A 22060-nucleotide genomic window follows, 5' to 3' on the forward strand; every position below is an offset into this window, starting at 1 on the left:
GGTTACACAGTGTACTAGTACTAACTTTGACTACCTACCCGTGAAATCATCGATGATCGATGAGCCGGTGCTGCGTACGTATCAAACCTGGCAATTCAATTTGCCAAATGGCAGTGCCTTGGCCTTGTCGGCTACCTACGTACGGTCATTACACAACTGTTACGTCAGTCAGGTGACGAGTACCATGTTAACATCCATGAAATTTTTTTTTTTTGCATTGCCTGCTTTTCCGGGACTCCACTTGGTGATCGATCAATCGGTCGATCGGTCGAGTTGGTGTGCACCGAGAATTGCCACAGAGAATTGATAGTAGCACTGCTCCCTCCGTCCCTAAATATTTAAATATGTTTTTAAATATGTTTTTATCGTTCGTCTTATTCAAAAACTTTTATAACATATGTAAAACTATATGTATACATAAAATTATATTTAACAATAAATTAAATAATAATAAAAATAATAATTACTTAATTTTTTAATAAGACAAACTGTTAAACATGTTTAAAAAAGTCAATGACGTCAAATATTTAGGGATGGAGGGAGTACTTGGTAGTAGGGTTCTCAATCCATAGGGAATTATATTAGCCGCATGTGATGGAATTGGTATATTGCCTTAGCCTAACTCCAACTCCAGCTAGCCACGGCCAACTCTTTAGATAATGGAGTGGAAAGCAATTCTTGATGAGATCTTGTGGTCCTTAATTAATAATGCTGTCAAATCATATTGTTCACACTTTTGTCCCTCTAATATATATCCAGATAAGTGATCAAACATTTTCTCCACTTGTGACTAAAGTTTTGGTTTTTTTCCCCTCCCCTTTTAAGGGATTTAACTTTGGGTCGTAGTAAAATGATATCATGGGGAAAGAGGAAAGGCTAAGTGTATAGGAATTTAACAGTTTTGGGATTATGGTGGCTGGTGGGCCCAGTGACTGCGCTAATGGCCAACAAAACCACACTAGGGTCATCATGGTAACCAACTTAGCGGAAAAGGATTGAGGTTTAGTAATTTAATGACTCTTTAGTTTGGAGCTGATCGATCACTTCATTGGGTCATCAGTCTTGTTGTGGATGTCATTGCCCCAACAATCGCAATTAAATTAGTGATGAAAATGATGGGAGGCTAATTAAGATGATGCTACCCTATGTTTGTTGGTTGATTGCTAGCTCTTGTGGGGCTAATTAAGCTGGGGCTAATTTGTGGGAGTAGGATTTGTGCTGAGGCCAGCTGACATTCTCCCTACATTTGCCTAGCAAAGCCACCAACTTGTAAAGTATGGCATCAGAACCAGAAGTCTGGGTTCGAATTATGATTGACACAACTAATGAAGAAAAAAATTAAAGTATTGTCATCGATTTATCGTTTCGTCTGTAATTAATTATAAGTCGTAATGTTTATTAGCGATAGAAATTAATTTGAAAGTAAATTAATCTTTTATACATATGTTCTGAGGGACTTAAAAACCAATGCTAAAAAATAAACCTAGATAAAAAAGTCAAAGTAAACTCTAAGATTAAAATTTAAAATTTAACTTTTGGTTGCGAAACCGAAGAGCAAACAATCCACCTTGACATAGGGAACCTCTATCCAAGGAAAACACATTAAATAAACAAGTAAATTGTCCGTTCTTTTTTATCAGACTACTCGTTTGGGTTATATTATTGTGCAGATTTTGCATAGGCTTTATTATTATTTACTGTTATTTGAATGCTAGAAGCATAAATGTCAAATAGTCTAATGTCATAATCAAAGAATGTAGGGATAAACAAGAAAGACATACACAAAGGTGGCAAGCTTTTCTGTGTGTATCCACTAAACACTAAATAATTCATATTGTTTTCTAAGTTACTACTAGTAGTAAATTACATTATATTGATAGCTATAGCCTCGGTTATGGATCCCACACATAAGCAGTCAATAGCGGCCGGCAAGACTAAGACACATTGTGATTACTGCCGTAAACAAATGACCACTCGACACGAACATTGTCTCACCAATCTTCTTGCTCAAGCTAAGCTTCACTTAATTTGTTTCTAGAAGTTCTGAAATGGACTTGTTGCAACAATTGGAAACTGTTTTTTTTTTGGCTGTTCCCTCAGTGTTTCACTCACAAGTCACAAGGATATGTACGTATGTATACCATATATATGTACTAGTAGGTTAATGTAATCCTAGATGTCATTTTTACTCCATCCGTTTCAATTACTTATATATCGTTCTAACTATGTCCTAAATTGAACGTTTGTATTTTTACAAATTGTTTCTAAAAAAATGTGTAGTTATAATTTATATGTTGTTACTACGTGAGTTTTAAAAACTAGTAGTTAAAAGTAGATATATTTGACTTAAAGACAAAATCTACACAGAAATATACACTCCGTGTCTTCTTCGCTACTCCCTCCATCTTCAAATATACCCCCTCCGCCCCAAAATATAAAAGATTATATTTGTGTGGATGTGACGTATTCTAATAATATGAATATGAATATGCTCCCTATCCAGATTAATTGTATTAGTATACGTTTCATCCAACTAAAATCTCTTATACGTAGACATTCTAGTACAATAAATTTAGACAGAGCCTTATTCAAATTCATAGTAATATGAAAAGTCTAATCTATATCGAGGTTATTATATATATATTTTTGGGACATATATATGTATTACTATAAATTTGAGTTAGGAGTTTCTTTTTTAATAGCCGTGTCTTCTTCGCTACTGTTGTGGGGGATGTGATGTGTTAAATGGATGATGCTGTAAAGGTAACACTACAGGCAAAAGTAGCAATAATGCTGTGTAGAAAGGTTGGGAGGTTGGAGTGGATCATATGGATGTGATAATTAGGAGAGGCATGCAGAGAATGCACGGACATGTGTTAAATGATGAAAGGGCAAAGCTTAAGCTAGTGTACTTAAGGTCTACACTGTTTGCTAGCATAGGCTTGTATCACTGTAAGTACTGAGGGACCCTTCCTTTCATCACAGTTCACACCAGAGACAGATATATCTTCACTCGCATGAGCACAAACCACATGTACAAACAGTAATCCTAGATACGACGACGACCGACCTCACGCCTAAGATCAGATAAATCCTGTTTAGGCACTATTGGGGACATCAGGATATTGCCAAAATTAAGAGAAACAAGAGAAATATTAATTATCTTGCCCTGATCTAGATCCGTGCAGTTATAAGGCTACCCTAGAACATCAAAATATAAATCCATTGAATTGTCGTAGGAATCATTGGTCCCAAACTCCCAATTAACAAAGGAGCACCAAAGAGGTCCTAATCTTTGGGCGTGTTTAGCTGGTGAAATGAAATTTTTTAGATGTCATATCGGATGTTTGAGCGGATGTCGGAAGGGGTTTTTGACACGAATGAAAAAACTAATTTGATAACTCGCCTGGAAACCGCGAGACGAATCTTTCGAGCCTAATTAATCCGTCATTAGTACATGTGGGTTACTGTAGCACTTATGGCTAATTATGGACTAATTAGGCTCAAAAGATTCGTCTCGCGATTTACATACAAACTGTGCAATTAGTTTTTTGTTTTATCTATATTAATGCTCCATACATGTGTCCAAAGATTCGATGTGATGTTTTTAGAAAAAGTTTTTAGGAACTAAACAGGGCCTTTGTCGTCGCACATCCAATGATTTAAAATAACATATTTTCTTCTCAAATTTATATCGAGTGTAATATAGCAAATCCGTTAGTTTTATGGCTAGCTAGTCTCGTGGATGGCTAGGAGATCTCACCGTCAGCTAGATCCAAGGGTGCACGCACGCACGCGCGCGTGCTGCGACGGCGACGAGAGGCGCATCTGATCTGCTCGCGAACTTTCTCTAGTTGTAGCTAGGGGAAGGCAGGCAGGCAGAGTCCGTGCGTGTGCAGTGGCGGCGGGTCCCGCGTGTCGCCGTGCAACGCAGCGTGGGCGCGTGGGCGGTGCCGCATGCCGCAGGGCCAGGAGTTACGCCGTTGCTCACCCCGTGTCCAGTGGTCCACACGAGAGGTACGAGAGCCTAGAAACATATATAACTTTCTCCGTCGCAAAATAACTTCATTAGTACAAGCTTTTCTTCTGATTTGCGTTCCAGCATTGTTGCTGGATGACCGATCTTTTGTAAAAGCATGGCATTGATAGCTACTTGGCCTGTCGCTTGTGGGCTCAGGAGCTTGAAAACGGCGAGCCACGTCACCCTCGATCGTGTGTTCGTATGCTAAGTCTGGTACCATTTCCTGTCTTCCTGGTTGGCTTGGGTTCGCCCCTCCCGTGGTTGCTCTCTTCAGGTCTGGTGGCCATCTGCTAGGGCCTTCGACTCTCTAGTCCTGGTATCCTGGTAGCTGTAGAAGGAACGAAACATCAGGGTTTTCGATTCATTCCTTTCGTTGATCTCGGTGATTCTAGAGTCCATCCTTTAGAAGGGTCGTTTCTGGTCTTTAGCTAGTGCCACTTTGTTTGAGAACTTGTTGGAAGCATAGGGGTTCCCCACCATCTCTCTCCCTCTATATAGGAACAGCAGCTTTCGCTTTTCTTTCTTTCTTTTTTTTACCTCTTGCGGTCTTTTTTCATGTAACTCAACAATGACTTATGTTTGGTCTGTTATGTTACGTTGTGGAACTAAAAATTATATCTTTTTCTAATATACTGACGCGTATTTTTTTACGCGTTCACGAAAAAGAAAGAAACACAAATCGAAACAAGCTTGATTTTATTTAAATTGATTGTTCTGGGATAAATCATAACGATTGTAAGCTAAATTATTTTGTAACGGGGGAGCACGCACTAGCTGCATGCATGCAGCGTGGCCGAGCTAGCTTTGCTAGCACGTACGTGTGGCTCGTGATGCTGCTACTGTGATATATGCCTCGCTCTCACGAGGCAGCCATCGCGCGCCGCCGGCGTCAACCCGACCTGACATGTACTAGTTGTATGCTGCTGCTGCTTGCCTGTGCCGACTGTTCTAGTATATGCCAGGCAGCTGGCAACTGCAACTCCCTTGACTTGGCTGCAGTATGATATAATTCGACGTCAGATGAGGGATTGCGGGTGTCTCTTCTGTGTGTGCATGTGAATTGTGATCCATTGTTCTCGACGAGATCGACCAATGCCGGCCTGCTGCTTCGACGATCACGACGGAATACCTGCATGTATTCTCCTGGAGTACGTTTCAAAAAAGTATAGTTTTGCACGGTTTATATCTAACGGCGGATCGTTCGTCTTATTTAAAAAAATTTTATGATTAATATTTTTATTGTGATTAGATGATAAAACATGAATAGAAATTTATGTGTGACTATTTTTTAAATATTTTTATAATTTTTCTAAATAAAACGGACGGTCAAACGTTGGACACAGAAACTCACGGCTGCATTTACCTTTGGACGGAGGTAGTACTACTGTTGTACCTATACATGATTCTATCAAGAACTAATCATTCTCGGGCGCACTAGGGATTCAGATCGGCCGCCTGGGCGAAGAAGCTTTCTTCTCCGAGGCTCCGTCGACTAAACACACTCGCCCAACACAGTACAGTGGTCTGATCTACTCGAGAGCAGAGCTAACATGAGCCTGTTTGGATGACACCATCGATCGATCACTTCGCCACAAAATATTTAGCAAAATGTAGCATGCCACACACTTTGTAGCCAATAAAATTGTTAACCACAACATCAACAAGTTGTGCTGGCCACAAGTTATATAACTCGGGTAGTATTGACTAGTGAGGTAAAATTAATGTAATAGTACTACCAGTAAATAGAGAGTGAAATGAATGCTCATGCTCGTACAGATCCTAGCAACAAATGCTGCTATATGTACGATCTGAATATGCACGCTTCTTTCTAACGATACCTCCGTGTGGTCACTGGTTGGGTAAATTTCCTGTGCCTATTTATGTGAAACGCTTCAATGCAGCCGGACGCCGACATGTGGATGCAGATGAGATGGATCGAAATGTCAATGCACCAGATCGATCAGGAGCTCCTCGCTGCATCCACTATACTAAGGGTGTATACTAAGGGTGTGTTTAGTTCATACCAAAATTGAAAGTTTGGTTGAAATTGAAATGATGTGATGAAAAAGTTAGAAGTTTATGTGTGTAGAAAAGTTTTGATGTGATAAAAAAGTTTGAAGTTTGAAGAAAAATTTCTAGAACTAAAGCCCGTGTTTAGTTCATACCAAAATTAGAAGTTTGGTGTAAATTTGGAACAATGTAACGAAAAAGTTGAAAATTTATGTGTGTAGGAAAGTTTTGATGTGATGGAAAAATTGAAAGTTCGAAGAAAAACTTTGGAACTAAACACGACGTAAATACTACTACTAAAGGAACATAAGTAGCAGCAATACAGAGTACAGTTACACAGCTTCTACATCGCAGCATTTACGTGTCCCAGGTGACGCTCCAGATAAGCATTGAAAAGAAGAGGCGCCGGCGCTACACAAATTTTGACAATTTGATTCTTTGAAAAAACTAATTTTACAAATGAATCGTCGCCAAAACTTATTTGAAAATGACCTTTTTTTTTCAACGCCAAATCATGTGGCACTGAATTTAGACGCCTCAGCGCCACGTCAACTGACGCTGAATACCGTGTCACCACAGATGGGAGGTTAAGTTAGCATGTTATCATACATTCAGCGTCATGCTATTTGACGCTGAACAAAAGGTCAAAATAAGTTTTGGCAGTGATTATTTGTAAAAATAGTTTTTGCGAAGTGTCAAATTGTCTAAATTTGTGTTGGCGCTAGCTACACCCAGAAATTATTACCCAGAAAGGGCATATCTACGTTACTTTGTTCGTCCTAAAATAAAATTAATTTTTTTTGTCATTGAGTATGCACATAACAGAACTATGGGCACATTTGAGTATGCAAATCAAGAACATACAACAGTATGCGTGACAAGGCATCGCGATTCACGAGCCATCCGCGGAATTCATTTCGATCATAAGGCTAAACTACATAGTCTCATGTACTGTAGTAAACAAGAGCTGAGCATGCCTCATGTATATCTTCTGCGCAAGAACGGCGAAAAGATCAGAGTTCATTGATGTATTCTTCTTTTTTAGAAGCTCCTCGTCTGCTAACCGTGAAGCTGACATGAGATTGGGTCCATTGATATATTCTTCTTTTGTTGGAAGCTCCTCGTCTGCTAACCATGAAGCTGACATGAGATTAAAAGCAAGGTATTACTACTACTCCAATGGAGAAACCAGAAATGATTCAATTCGCTAGACATATGGGGGAGAGCGACCCGGCAGAGAGCAACATGCAGGTGAGTGGTGAGTAGTGGCTATCAAAAAACCTGCTGAAAATGGCCCGGTTGTCTGTCGGGAGAAGAAAGATTGTGCACCCGTAGGCGTTATCTCAAATTCTCAACTCGACAAAGGCCGTGTTTAGTTGTTTTGATAAAAAAAAATTGACGTATACGGACACACATTTGAAGTATTAAACGTAAACTAATAACAAAACAAATTACAGATTCCGCCAGTACAATGCGAGTCGAATCTATTAAGTCTAATTAATCTGTCATTAGGAAATGTTTACTGTAGCACAACATTATCAAATTATGGCGTATTTAGGCTCAAAAGATTCGTCTAGCAATTTACATGCAAACTGTGCAATTGGTTTTTTTTCGTCCACATTTAATGCTACATGCATGTGTCCAAATATTTGATGTGATGAAAAAGTTGTAAGTTTGAAGGGAACCGAACACAGCCAAAACTGTGATTTGCTGAACTTGCATACTAGTCAGATAGCATCTGGCGCCTCTGGATTGGGCAGCAGGATAGGCAAATTAATCAATCAATCAAATCATCAGCAACAGTTCATTTCGGTATAGTATTCCACAAAAGAAAATTAAGGTCAGTTCATGGGCCATACTAACTTGGTTAGAAGTGGACGTTGCACTGTGCCTTGATACTCCCATGCAGGCCCAAGTACATACAGTTCAGAATTCAGAAACATAGCCCACATGAAAAATCAGCTGTACAACGCGAAATACCCAGATGGGTAACAGCTCACAGATTAACCCAGCTTACAAGCTGCAAAGCTCAGGCCAATAACATCTGTTATAACAAGCAAACTACACTTACTTCCATGAGTGGGCATGACTATGTTACTAACACGGCAAATGCAAAGTTCCAGTCCACTACAAGTCTGAAACCAGAAGATCAGTCCAGGCGACTTCGACTGGTGCACAAATAGCCTATAACAGTATATATCCATGTCCATCGTTTTAGGTCATTGATTGTAATAGCTGATTGCCGACAGAATTGATAATATTAAGTAATGGTTCAAGTTCTCCCATTGCCCAAGATACTAGCATATCAGCATCACAAGTGACACAGACAGTAATACACAGTACCAGAAAAGATAAGAACAAGGTTATATGTCATCCATTGTCAAGGAGAGGACCGTTCAGAAGGAGTACCAAGTCCTTTTAGGAGACAGTGACACCATCGAGTTCTGCTTGAGCTACTGCTGCACCGATTGCATCGATCACCTCCATCTTGCCCTTCGTCACTGCTTCATCCATAGGGGTTTTCTCATGGCTGCAGAAACATCAAAACTTTCATTCATAAACAAACTCATTTTTAACGAATGTCTAAAGACAGGGTACAGACAATTCTAACTCATTACTAACTAAATGGCTGCAGAAATACCAAATCATTGCTTAAACAAACTCATTACAGATGAAAGTCTAATACTAGGTCCATGCAATTCTATTTTGCTGATACATCATTGCTTGTTCAGATGCGGTCATTTACATTTCACATACCTGTTCAGTGCACTGACACTAGCCCCAGCGCATATCAACGCTTTAATTACCTGAGAAAGTTATTTTCACAAGCAGAGGTGCCATCAGCTATTTATTTCAGTGCAAGAAAAATCAAAAGATGGCTATAGCAGAGGGCAACACAAATACCTCGATATGTCCATTGAGGCATGCCCAATGGAGGGGTGTGTTCTTCTCTGAGTTTGTAGCATTAACATTCTGTATATCAAACACACATTCATAAACTGCCCTTCTCGCTATAACATGAACTGATGCCCAATACAGGAAAAACACTATGAAATACTAGTAATTTTCTTACCGCTCCATTTTGGATCAAGTACTGCACCACAGCGAGATGTCCATTGGCAGAGGCCATATGAAGTGCTGACAGAAATAGGAAAAATGGTTAGGTAGCTGCTGATCGAATAATTAGTCAACATTCTACAAGGAAGTTTGCATGATTAAACAGCAGATCACTCAGGGTGCTTAGGTCCTTCCAATAAACTAGAAAACTAATCAGTTTTCAGATATATTAGCGCATACAGTTGAATTTATGATATATGCAGCTAAACATGTAGTAAGACAATTGAAACAGCAAAGGGAAAATGATAGCTATATCACTCTCCATAGTTAGTCATCTACAAGACAAATAAAAAGACACATAGACTCATTATTCATCCGCCCCCCAATCATGGAGCTACCTCTACTCTGCTTCAATTAAAAGTCATGGTAAATATTCAGTTATATCCAAGTACCATGCAACATCTCTATAGCATATTCCAACATCATACTAGCATGTCGAGACCAATAATTATAACAAAAGGCTAAGATCAATCCAGGCAGCATGAGAGTTCGGGGAACCAAACCAACCCGTTCGTCCTTGCGAATCCGCGGAGTCTAGGGAAACACCGGCGGTGAACAGCGCGACGACGTCCTCCAGGTCATCGTACCTAGCGGCCTGCACGAGAAGCGACACGGCGGCGCGCGATTAACCCAAGCGAAGAAGCATCCATCTCAGTACTACACACTACAGCAACGCGTAAGGAGCTGAAAGGGGAGCAGAAGCCGGCCGGCGAGGAGGCCGCGTGGGAGGGTTCAGGGCTTACGTCGATGAGATCCTGCGCCTGCTCGGCGGTCGCCGCCGCCGCCGTTGGTTGCTCCGATTCCGCGCCCATCGCCGCCGCCGCCGCCGCCTGGAGCTGAGGAGATGTGTAGAACTGCGGTTTGGCTGTCCCTACATGTCAGTACCAAGCGGGTATTTGGGCTAGTGGGCCGGCCCAGTTCAGTATGTGGGCTTTAATTAGGCTGGACCCGAAAGATTCCAGGCTTTCTTGAGAACATTTTCCTTTTTGCTTTTCATTTAGCCCTGCTTGGAATCTTGGATGAATGAAGATTAAGAAATGAAAATTAGACCAAAGTTAAGCGCAATTTTTCTGAGAATCATGGATAGACTGGCTCAACTAAAACCTCTGCAAGAACTTAAAAACAACTCTTGAATGTAAGAATGTTGCCTATATAACTATACAAGCATGTCTAAAGAGTAGAGATGTCAATATTTTCATGCCAAAAGATGTTATTTTCCCTTCATAGCAATCTTTCAAAACAGTTGGTGCATAGACCCAAAGTTATAACACTTCCATTACCTAAAACGTAAATTGTGGCTCTTGACTTTCAAAAAAAGGGTGCAATAAAACACCTTTCAATATACATGGGATTTTCTCGAACTCATTTGTCAACCCATGATCTAACCCTGCATTAACTCCTGAATATTTCTTTTGAACTTTATTACTATATGGACAGCTTCGTCAGAGGCAAGAACAGAATTTCAAATTAAATTACTACAAGTGTTGTGACAGTTTACAAGTCTCAGCTGACCTGCCAAAACAAGCTAGTGCATACCTGGATTAGGATCTCTCTCTAGACATAACAATATACTAACATGCATGCATGTCACATAGAGGACTTGTTCAAAATACGCTTTTGTTTATAATTTACTGGTTAATTAGCAAGCTGCGCACCACAGGCGCCGCAATTTTTCTATGAAATTATTCTTCTGCAGTTGGAGAGAGATCGATAATGTCGTCGACAAAGTCTCACGTCGTCACTACGCAGCGCATTTTCTGCGCAATGTAATGCCTGCATGACCATGGGACTTGCCTGCAGGGCTTACCAAACAGTCGAAAGCCGCAGGACTAGCTCGAAAACACAAACCTCTTGGTTTTTAAAGTTTGGTCTGAGGTGAAATTGGTCCTGGTCCATAAAACGAAAGGTAAGTTTTGAAAAAAAAAATAAAGCAAGCTAGATTTTCTATATTCGATAAAATTTGATAGGATTTTATCGTTAACTTTCAAATGGTTTTCACGAAAACCGAGGAAACCGCTGACCTTCGTTTTTTTTTTTTGGTTTGAAAACCGTTTGGTGAACCTTGCTTGCATGCACCTTTGCAGATGCTATGTAAATGTACTATATTTTAGGATTAGGAGTATGTGTCTAGCTTGAAGATGCTATGTGTTGTTCTACTTTAATTAATATGTAAATGTTGTAAGCAGTGCGAAATGAAGAGTAAGTCTGTCGTGGCGAATTCCATTTAATAATAGAGAAATGATTCAATTGGTTAGATTAGGATCCGGTCATGGGACAATCGAGAGGAGGATTGGAGGAAGATGTCAAACACAACAGCAGCAAGAGTACTTGCCCAAAACGTCGTCGCCACTGACGTATCTTTCACTGAATTTATAGCAAGGCATTTCATAATGCTTAGGTGCATAGTTATACTACTAGTATAAATTATTGCGCACGTTATAATAGTAAAATAATACAATTTGGTCTCAGAAATGATACACATCTCTCGACTGCTGCAGTGCTGCGACGACTGATCAGTAGATCCGTATTGGAGTGGAGCCTGCAGAGTACGCGGCTGACCCAGCTTGATCCTGCTGAAACCTTCCTTCCAAGTTTCACCCTTAGCTTGATCCTGCGAAAACAATAGGCAGTTGACAGAACCAGTTCATCTCTGAAAAGTAGAAACCCACCCGATCCAGAGGAATTTTCACAATCTCACCGTTTGAACTACTAATAACGACTCTAACTACCAGCCACCAGCTTCCGTGCACTTTTTGTCGTAATAAGTGTCGATCTAATTTGAATTTTGGCCGTGTTTAGTTGTTTTGATAAAAAAAAAGTAACATATACGGACACACATTTGAAGTATTAAACGTAGACTAATAACAAAACAAATTACATATTCCGCCTGTAAACTGCGAGACGAATCTATTAAGGCTAATTAATCCGTCATTAGCAAATGTTTACTGTAGCACCACATTGTCAAATCATGGCGTAATTAGGCTTAAAAGATTCGTCTCGCAATTTACATACAAACTGTGCAATTAATTTTTTTTCGTCCACATTTAATGCTCCATGCATATGTCAAACATTTGATATGACGGAAAAGTTGAAAGTTTGAAGGGGTGACATATCGTACACTGATTTATCCCATCATTTTTTAAAACTACTCAAAAGAAATAGAGGGCTGCTACAAAACGGGATCCCGTTGCAATGGGATAGGTATATTAACTATTCTCTTTCACGAGTATCATATGTGTCAGATCCTAGGTATCACATGTACCGGGTAACAGGTATCACAGGTATCGGATACCATGCAGCTGGTACCACGACAGGTATCAGGTATCCATAGAAGGGTATCCCTGGAACGGGATACCGTTGTCTAGGTTTTTTTGGAAGAAATATATCAAAAAAAAAGAGAAGTTTTCCAGCATGTACGTGTAAGGTGTAACATGTGAGATCAATCGATCGCTAGCTAGAATCAGGCCAGTATACCCCCGTTGCCTTGCCGACTAGGTTACGTCGCCCCCTGCTAGCACGATCTCCACCACAATCTCGTCCTCTCACTCACCCACGCACACATGCTGCGCCCTCACCGCCACGGCAAACTGCACCAGCACAGATGCAGCCGCGCCGCCCGCCCGCCCGCCCGTGCCGCCCCCGCGCGCGATACGCGACGCGCCTGCAGCGACCACCACCAAAACTGCCCAAAAAAACGCCCAAGTTGCGCGAGATTTCACTGTATCCCGTCGTGTCCCCGCGTGAACCGTTCCACCGGCGAATCGCGCGCGCGCTAGTCGAACAAACGCCCGCGGACTTTTGACCACCGACGCGATGTCAACCTCGCGCGCGCCTCGCACGGATCGGCTCGCGGCTCGTACATGTACATGCATGTCAACCCCTTCGTGCTCCGCAATATATAGTAACGCTAAGCTCGTGTTGGTTGCTGGGACTAGCTAGACATGGCGATGGGGAAGAATGGGTTGCTGGGGTGGCTGTGCGTCGTCGTGCCGGGGCGGCGGCGGCGGCGGCGAGGGGCGCGGCTGGTGCTGTGGGGAGGGGAGAGGCGGGCGGCGGCGGCCGGGAGGATGGCCGGGGAGGTGATGATGGAGCACGCGGGGCGCCTCGTGGTGTGCCGCGCCGACGGGTTCTGCCTCGGCCGCGCGGCCCCCGTGCTCGCCATCGAGGACCGCCTCGACGCTTGCGCCACCTACCTCGTCCTCCCCGTCGACCGCCTCCCCCAGGGCCGCGACGTCGTCACCGCCGCCTCGCTCGCCGCGCTCACCTACGACAGGGCCGCCGGCGCCCCGCTGCTGGCCGGTGGCGCGAAGAGCCCGTTCGAGTACGTCAAGGACGACGGCGGACGGACGGTGATCAAGGTCACGGAGGAGTTCATCGTCAAGGCCGTCACGGGGAGGCGGCCACCGGCTGGCGGCGGCGGCGAGGGGGAGGACGCGCATGGGGCGGCGGCGCTGTGCAGCACGCCGGAGCTGAGGAAGCACTACGAGCAGCTGGTGGGCGCGGCGAGGGGGCGGCCGTGGTCGCCGCGGCTGGAGACGATCAAGGAGCGGAATGGGCGGCGGAGGGTGGTCGACGTCGTCGTCAGCCCCACCGGCAGGCTGTCTCCGGTGAGGTTGCTCGGGTTGGACAAGGGAATCAAGTAGACATGCATGAAAATTTTCGTCTAATCCTCTCTTCTAATTGGCTGCTGCTAGTTTTGCTTTGAAGATTGAAGCGATTTTTGGTTGGAAATTTGGATTAGATGTACATATGTTTTGGATGGGTATCTCTTGTTTGTTTCTACAAGAATTTTGTACATCCAGACCGATCTCTGTTTGTAAGTAAGGTAAATGATTTACCGTCAAATGGCAAACAGATTGCATGAACTAGCACGTCTTGTGTACATCTTCTGACAATATATGCTAATTGACATGAGCTGAAGTTGTTACAAAATTTGAATTTATCTTATTTTGGCGTGCAACTCAAAACTTATTGGGACTTTTGCATGGGGTTGTTCCATTTTGACAAGTTTTCCGATTAGCTTCTTTTGTTGGATTTTCATGTCAAAGTTGCCAAGCAAGTTTGTACTGCTCACTTCCTTTCATTTTTTTAAAAAAAAAGGTTTACTGCTCACAGCGACATGCTTGGTGATTTTTTTTTCGATTACACGGCAGACACACGCACACACACCACTACACATGCAACACCTTGCTTACACCTCCGTGAATACTTCTCCTAACATAAGCTCAAAGAGATGAAACCAGCCAGGAGCAAAGCTAGAAAAAAAAATCATTGGGGTCACTCTTCACCTACCATGGTGCAAATGCTTAATTCTAAGAATGATTTATTAGTTCCAAGCATATTTAGTAGTGTAATTAGCAAAAATATTAACTATACGGCAATGTTATCAGTATCCCGATACGTATTCTAGTATCTTACGATACTACGATCTTACCAAACCGAAACGATACCGATCCCACCTAGTATCCTAATTTTCATAGTATATCGATCCTACTATTCATTACTACATGATCATATGAAATCTTAGGTGGTATCCCAATTCTACGATCCCTACGATACTACAAAATATTATTTAAAATAACATGGTTTGAAAATAGTGTAACTAAATATGCTCAAATTTATATAAAAATCAGTTAAATATATCAAAACCAACGTGGTTTCTCTTGATAAATGTCTCTATTTACATGACATATATCATTACTATATTTTTTATATAGAATGGCTATATATAATTAATATAAGTATTAATTAAATTTTAAAAAAGAAAATCTCATAGCATCCCAATACTACGATACGATATTACTTTGAGCAAAACGATACTACCTAGTATCCCGATCCTGACAACCTTGCTATACGGTGGATCCGCCCCTAAAATTAGCGGTACATTCATGATCTTACCAACACCTTGCTCACATCTCCATGAATCTGCCCCTTAACACAAGCTCAAAAAGATGAAAAACAACGATATCCTTATCAAGAGATGAAAAACAACAGTACATTCTTGATCTTACTAAAATCTTATTAAAAGTACACTTGTATAAACGTAATATTCGTAGGTAATAGAATTTAAACCTTGGATGGTGGAGTCATGGACCCACGATTTCACCACTGACCTTAGGACCTTACTGGTGCGCCCCCGACCCTGCTTGGTGTGTGCTCTTAGCTTGCACTTTCAAATCAAAGTAATCATCTTTTGTGTTGAAATGTTCTGTAGTTCAACATGAAAGTTTTGAAGCCAGTTAAAAGTTTTACTCCCTCAGTTTTAAAATATAACAACTTCTTGATATATTTTAGAACAGAGGTTGTATATGATTAGGACGGAGGTAGTAAATGATTAGAGTTGAAAGTTTTGTATGGAAGTGCTGTTAAAATGGAAAAGAAGTGTGCGCTGCCCAGAACTGGTAAGCATAATGCAGGCCTGGTCACCTGGGCCGGCGACCCAATGTGGATGTTGATGCTAATCGCCTTCAGGTTAACGTTTTCAGGTTCAGCTAACACAAGGAGACATTCAGAGTTTCAGACACCAGCAGGGGTAACGTAAATTGAGCGCTCAAAGTCTCAAATGCAAATGCAGTCATACAGATATATACTACACTGCCATCGGTTATTCTCTGGAAAAATATGTACATCAGTGGAGCAACAAGGGTTGCCGCTATGTACAAAAATGCAACACCTCCCGGCCTTCTTATTTCAGGTGACCCAGCGGACGAACGACTCCTTACACCTTAACTCCGATCCTTTCTGCGACCTGCATAGCAATCCAGATTTGATGATGTGAGCTTGGTTCTGAACAAAGAGAGACAAGTAATAGAACAGCAACTTTGGCATTAAATGGACTAAAACAAGAAGAGAACTATGATTGGTTTGTTTGTATCTTGCAGTGTTGGAGCATCTGAAAATTTAAGGTATGTAGTTTGTACCTCCTTGAAAGAGTAAACATCACTGCCCCAGAGCCAGGCATCACAGCCTGCATCCCTGGCTCCCCAGAGATCATTCCTGCGGTCATCACCAATATGCACAGCTTCTTCAGGCTTCACACCTAAAAACTCGCAAGCCTTCAAGAATATTGTTGGGTTTGGCTTTTCCGCAGCAACCTGTTGATATAGGATCCAGAGACAAGAACAGTAAGTCAAGGACCAGCCAGGGCTTGGACATTGGGCCAAGCTAACCGGTTCATCTGAAAATGGAAACCCACCTCAGCAGATACAGCAACTGCATCAAACCAGTGATCACAATTCAGGGCCTGTAAAAGTGGCCGAAGACGTGTGTCAAAGTTGGATACAACAGCTGTTTTTACACCAGCCTTTCTCAATGCTTCAAAAACATATTTAGCGTCAGGGTCGCAGAGCTGCCAAGCCTAGCAAACATGAAGAACTTCATAAGGTATATATAGCATGTAAAAGCAAAAATTGAAACGATTATGATTGCATAGTTTATCTCACCTTTGCAGTTGTATAGTACTGATAAAGTTCCTCAAAGTACTGTAAATCTGAGCATCCAGTTGAAGAGCTAACTATATGCTGCCAGAAGGGCCTACCATCATCCACATACCTGGATATATTGAGAAGCATTTTAGTCCATGCAGCTCAGATAAATTTGAAGGATAAGAAAGGTAAATATGGTTGAAATATGAATCTAGAATGTGAACAACACAATCACATATCTGGAAGGCTGCAACTCTACCATGGTTATATCTCTATTCTATTTTGGTAACGCAACAATCAGAGTTCAAGGAGGCACGTGAATGCACTGGTTAGATAAAAGGTCCATAAGAAAGAATAAATGCACTTGTACTGCCTATCACCATCAACCAAATATGTCAAGAAGAATTAGATGCAGATGATTGTCCATACTTATGTGTGCTTTGCAACATAAAACCAGGTCAAGAGTTTCACTAGTCAACCGTATAGTGTCTAAACTCTAAACCACACACACAGAGAAAAATTATCTGTATTTGATCTGAATACTGCCTATAAACGTAAGATGAAAATTCATTTCCCCTCTTCTGTCACCAAGATATAACTCATTCCCGAAAATTGGTTAGTTCCTGAATATCAATCTGAAACATTGATTGTTCATAGAATTATAAAACAACAGTTCTTGAAAGGTTCTGTTTGGCATCACGGTAACAATTTTCTTCAGTTGAGGTTCAGTTTTGATAGAATTTTTTCGTCAGAAACAAGATGGAAGTTTTCTATCCCGCAATTTATCATATTGTTGAACGATTCACTCTATTTAAAATCTTTCATGCTTGTATGCCTGTTGGATGCTCATATTTTTCATCTTTCATGAGTTCGTACCACTTGAAGATCAAATTTGCATGTGCCCACAAGAGCAAATTCTCTGTTACGGAGTAGATAGAGGGAGTCAGGGAATATCATGTTGATAGTTTGAAAAGACCAACTTGTGCTGACTGAGTGACAAATATTAAGTTGGCAGCCGCGCTGCTTCTGCATGACACAAACCTTGTTTAAATCGCACAAAAAGCATTAATATACGACACGTCAACAACCATTTGAGTAAGGATTTGACACACTATAATGCACTCGACAGTGATAGCATAATGTCCCACAACCAGACGCTATTCTAAAAATCAAATCATCAAAATCACAGGAACAATAAAATCACAAGGCCATCCAAGACACTGCAAAAACTAAATCCAAACCTCACAGTTACAGTAGTGATGCAGAACAGTAAAAGCAAATTATATGATGTACCTCAGCCGCGATCTACCCCATGGCTGCGCATAAGCCCTCCTGTATCTCATCAAGATCTCATCCTCTGAGTAGTTGACTCCATACTTTTCGCCAATTGTTCTGTATACCTGAACAAACACCAGGACATCAGGAGTAAGCCACATGAAGAAGACATATTCCATATGCATAATTGCGCACACATATCCCAGCATCGCAAAAAGAGAGCTTTTTTTGTTGCCAGCCCATTATGTACGGAACAAATCCACCCAAATGACAAACTTGAAGAACACACAAATAGATCTCACTAAGTCTGACACAATCCAAATCGATCCATAGACTTGGATCGGATAGAACATCAACACTGCAACAGATCAGATCGATGCACTGTTTAATCGCGCACATGACCACAGAGATTGTCGATTCGTCACACTTAATGAATATAAATAATGAGTGGTGTGTAAGATCAAAATCCGCCTAGAAACACTGAACTATTGGCATCCCGCGGAATGGAGGCGGCCGCATCACACACACACACACACACACACACACACACACACAGAGAGAGAGAGAGAGAGAGAGAGAGAGAGAGAGAGATGCGACATGCAGATGGGGGAGGAGGCGAGCGGACCTGCGCCATGGGCTCGGTGGGGGCGAGGAGCGTCCCGGCGGCGTCGACGAGGATGGCCTTGTGGGTGATGTCGCCGTAGATGGCCCTCCGGTAGTCGTAGTACTCCCGCGCCCCCATCGGCTCCCACCTCGCGATCCCCGCGGCCGCCTCCGCCGTGGCCGTCCCCATCCACCTCCCCTCCCCACCACCACCACGTCCCACCGCCATCGCCGCCGGCCCGACCACGAGCCTTGCCCCCGCCGACCTCAGCCGCGCCGCCACGGCCATTGCCCACCACTCACAGCCTCTCCTCCTCCGCCGTTGCCGCTCGCGCGGTGCAGTGGTGCGCGCGCGCGCGCTTCTTGACCGGTGTCGCGTGCGTGTGTGTGAAGGAGGAGTTTGAGTTTGTGTTCTTCGTTGGTTTATAGGAGGAGGAGGAGTGGTGAGTTGGAGAGGCGACGGCGAGGATGGTGGTGGCGATGGCGTCCGTTGGTTTGGTTGGTTGCTCCTTCTCCCTCGGTTTCGGTTTTCTGTTTTTGTGCTTAGCCGTTTCGAGGAGGAGAGGATGAGAGGACTGGCTACAAATGGCAAATTCAGTACAAACAGGGGGCTCCAAATGGGAAAAAAAAGTTTACATATAAAGTTTTTCTTGCTAACAAAACATTGAGTAAATTTACATTTTCTTTACTGTAGTTCAGTTAGATCTAACGGTTAAGAGTTAATTTGAGAATGCTAATTAGGTAGACTAATTGGCTGGACTATTCGTTCATTTTAATGTATGTCCGTTTAATCTGTGCATGCATGGTGGATTAGGACTTATGTTCAGTTCTTAGAATAATATTAAATAGGGGTATGCTATTAAATAGGCTAGAAAGTTTTTTTAAGTAAATTTTACTTTAGGCTATTTTTTTATTACCGATGTTTCGCTTTGTTCACTCTTCAAACAGTGTTTTCACTTTAGACCGGGTAATCTTGCTTTTGTTTTACTGTATCGGGCATATGAACGACCTCGAGAACGTCGGCTCCTACTCGTTAATAAACTCCCCGGTTATATATATAGACCATTTTTTTTAACATATGACAAATTAGATTATTTTTTTAGATAATGAATAGAATACCATCCCGACATTTGCTCAACGAACTACAATCAATAGCAAATTAGATGTAGATAGATAAAATAGTTGAGGATGGTTTAAAATGTCACAAAGATAAAATTATCTAATCTAAAATGAAAACATTGGTTGAAGGGTGATCCAAAGAGAAACATTGATAATAAAAGGTGACTTAAAGTAAAATTTACTCTTTTTTATTTACAACAGTTGTGGTATTACTACTACCTTGTACATTTGCATTGGTATTTGGCAGGCCTTCAAAGCATACACCAATCAAGGAAAAAATATCATGTTAGTTGATTTAAGCATCTTGATGCAATAGCGTTTTATGGTAGTAATATAGCTCAACTTAAAATTTACAATGACTGCTAGGTAAGCAGTCTGAAACCTGAACTTTCGGCTCAGCTGCTCAGGGGAGGTTAACAGAGAGTAGGATTAAAGTTGGTTTGCATGTCTACTCAACTGCAACTTGCTTTTGGTAATGATGATACTGGTTGGAACCGAATGTGCACCCATGTTAGTTTAAGAAATCATTTCACCTAATCACCTTTTTCCTTAGGTATGTTCCAATCATAAACAATCACACTTGACTAAGCTAAGACGACCCTGACCGTTTTTATTCAGGTAAAGCCTCAATCAGTCGCCACAGAGCCAATGGTTTCTCATGTCCGTTTGGTCGTTTTGTACATACGTGGATGTCCCGTAGCGTTGGTGATGGATCGCCAAAGCAAAGCTATCACGATTAGTTTAATTAGGGACGCTGCCACGGTGGTTTTAGTGGTTAATTCGGTGTTTTATTGGCCTGTGCCCATTGATTCGTACGAACGTACCCACCGAATCTTTGGTCCATTCTGTTGGAGTTTACACGCATGACGCATTAGGGAGAAGAAAATGGCTCGTAGAACATCAGCTGCTTACTCAGCGATTCATCTTGTTCTTATTATTATTTTACATGATCAGGTCTTCCATTCCAAGCTTCTAATGCACGGGGCAATAAATCTGGTTATCACACAGCAGCACTAAAACTTTGGAGTTATTTTCCTGATTAATTATTAATTCATCAGGAACAATAATATACGTGATCATCAATCGATCGAACAATCACGCACCAGTTTCCGCGAGAGGAGATTGGATTGGGTTTTGGGGGTTTTGGCCACGTTAGTGCCCATGCAGAATATTTCTCGACGCTTGGGTTGAACGGCATGGCATCCCGATCGATCAAGTTACGCCACGCCAGCCGCCGCGATGTCACGTACGTACCCGACACGTTAGCACGTACGTTAACGCCATTCCGATCGAATTCCCGGGTTCTTTAGCGGTTTAGCCGCGCGCTCGCGCACGGGACGTACGCTCGCCTCGCGTGCCGGCCGGCTCGTTCGATCTCCACGCGCCGCGCGGCCACACGGATCACGCGACAGGGCCCGGGAAGCGCACGCACGCACGGCTCCAACTTCCCGGGGACGCACAAACCGCACAGCCCGGCCAGCTTATCAAAGGTAGTATGGTAAGTCAAAAGAAAGTGTGACTAATAACAAGTCGTTGGTCACGAGAGTGACCAATCAAACACATGCCTAACAAAAATATGCTTTGTCTAACATGTGACGTGGTAAACTATGGTAGCGAACCAAACAACCCCTTTAATCTCGATCGCGTCACGGTTTGTACAGGACTCGGGAAGCGCCGCACGGCCCCAAATTCCGCCGCGCGGGAGCTTGGAGCGTGTGAGTGTGACGGGATCGATCGGCGCAGTTTGATTCATGAGTCATGACCAAACTGGGCTGATCCTTTGCCCGACTTTTGTCAGGAGTGGCTCTAAGGCATAAAGGCATAATGCGAACGTACGTATACACCGGCACAATACAAACTTCGCCGCGCGATTTTCAACTGTGCAAAAACGTGATGCTCTCGTAGTCTGGTGTTTGAATCGGGCATGGAGTAATCGACGATCTCAGCAAGTGTAGCTTAGCTAAGAGGAACAGCTTCTGTTTTAGTTGAAGGTCCATCATATCGGAGCATAGAATCTTCGCATTGGAATCGTGTGGCTGCGACGACGCGAGCTTGCACGCAAATTGACAGCTGAACGAGAGGGAATCATGTGGACATGGCGCGGTGAACGGAAACAGCTTAGCTAGCTAGCTCAATCAACTTCCTGCTTGAACCACACGGCAAGCGGGTCTTTTTCACAACATTACAGCAAAGTGCATATGCTTAGGGTGTGTCTAGTTCCTGAAAAAAGTTGTAAGTTTGAAGAAAGTTGGGAGTTTGAAAAAAAAGTTGAAAGTTTATGTGTGTAGGAAAGTTTTTGATGTAATATGATGTTGATGGAAAGTTGGGAATAGGGGGAAACTAAACACGGCCTTATTATCCCCAGTTCTTTATTACCTTAAATATAAATACCATATTTGAAAAATATAAGCACTTTTAAGAGTTTTAATAGAAACTGACGTCCAGGGAGACATAGTTGTGATTGGTGAAGATGGGAAAGTTGATAGAAAAA

At 42.3% G+C, this 22060-nt stretch overlaps 3 protein-coding genes across 5 annotated transcripts; 1 reads left to right on the forward strand and 2 right to left on the reverse strand.

Annotated features, from left to right (window-relative positions):
• Nucleotides 1-6850: 6850 nt before the first annotated feature.
• On the reverse strand, nucleotides 6851-10006 carry LOC9269487 (ankyrin repeat domain-containing protein 2A). Of its 3 annotated transcripts, none has more exons than XM_015789583.3 (7): nucleotides 9892-10006; nucleotides 9656-9743; nucleotides 9105-9169; nucleotides 8936-9004; nucleotides 8789-8838; nucleotides 8441-8561; nucleotides 6851-7156 (listed from the first exon to the last, which is right to left on the reverse strand). In XM_015789583.3, exons 1-6 carry the CDS (start codon nucleotides 9958-9960, stop codon nucleotides 8450-8452), a joined length of 453 nt encoding a protein of 150 aa, XP_015645069.1. In that variant the 5' UTR covers nucleotides 9961-10006; the 3' UTR covers nucleotides 6851-7156; nucleotides 8441-8449. The 3 variants fall into 3 exon arrangements, with proteins under 3 accessions (XP_015645069.1, XP_015645068.1, XP_015645066.1); XM_015789582.3 differs by having other exon boundaries at nucleotides 6851-7171; XM_015789580.3 differs by lacking the exon at nucleotides 6851-7156 and having other exon boundaries at nucleotides 8201-8561.
• A 2857-nt stretch (nucleotides 10007-12863) lies between these two features.
• LOC4344168 (uncharacterized) lies at nucleotides 12864-14019 on the forward strand. The gene has a single exon (XM_015790613.3). The coding sequence runs from the start codon at nucleotides 13090-13092 to the stop codon at nucleotides 13789-13791; it is 702 nt and encodes a 233-aa protein (XP_015646099.1). The 5' UTR covers nucleotides 12864-13089; the 3' UTR covers nucleotides 13792-14019.
• A 1662-nt stretch (nucleotides 14020-15681) lies between these two features.
• Nucleotides 15682-19004, reverse strand: LOC4344169 (uncharacterized). The gene is made up of 6 exons (XM_015789524.3): nucleotides 18473-19004; nucleotides 17866-17972; nucleotides 16591-16699; nucleotides 16344-16505; nucleotides 16069-16242; nucleotides 15682-15896 (listed from the first exon to the last, which is right to left on the reverse strand). The coding sequence occupies exons 1-6, from the start codon at nucleotides 18737-18739 to the stop codon at nucleotides 15867-15869; spliced, it is 849 nt and encodes a 282-aa protein (XP_015645010.1). The 5' UTR covers nucleotides 18740-19004; the 3' UTR covers nucleotides 15682-15866.
• Between the last annotated feature and the right edge of the window lie 3056 nt (nucleotides 19005-22060).

This window comes from Oryza sativa, chromosome 7 (genome assembly GCF_034140825.1).
Source record: "Oryza sativa Japonica Group chromosome 7, ASM3414082v1".
NCBI classification, from domain to species: Eukaryota; Viridiplantae; Streptophyta; class Magnoliopsida; order Poales; family Poaceae; genus Oryza; species Oryza sativa.

Excerpts from the sequence above, each read along its gene's own strand:
- LOC9269487 (XM_015789583.3), bottom strand. The coding sequence starts at position 9,960 with ATGGGCGCGGAATCGGAGCAACCAACGGCGGCGGCGGCGACCGCCGAG. Across the intron at positions 8,839-8,935 it reads GCCTCAATGGACATATCGAG|GTAATTAAAGCGTTGATATG; the intron begins GTATTTGTGTTG and ends TAACTTTCTCAG. Across the intron at positions 8,562-8,788 it reads AGTGTCAGTGCACTGAACAG|CCATGAGAAAACCCCTATGG; the intron begins GTATGTGAAATG and ends ATGTTTCTGCAG.
- LOC4344168 (XM_015790613.3), top strand. The coding sequence starts at position 13,090 with ATGGCGATGGGGAAGAATGGGTTGCTGGGGTGGCTGTGCGTCGTCGTG.
- LOC4344169 (XM_015789524.3), bottom strand. The coding sequence starts at position 18,739 with ATGGCCGTGGCGGCGCGGCTGAGGTCGGCGGGGGCAAGGCTCGTGGTC. Across the intron at positions 17,973-18,472 it reads CCACCGAGCCCATGGCGCAG|GTATACAGAACAATTGGCGA; the intron begins GTCCGCTCGCCT and ends GTGTTTGTTCAG. Across the intron at positions 16,506-16,590 it reads AGTACTATACAACTGCAAAG|GCTTGGCAGCTCTGCGACCC; the intron begins GTGAGATAAACT and ends CATGTTTGCTAG.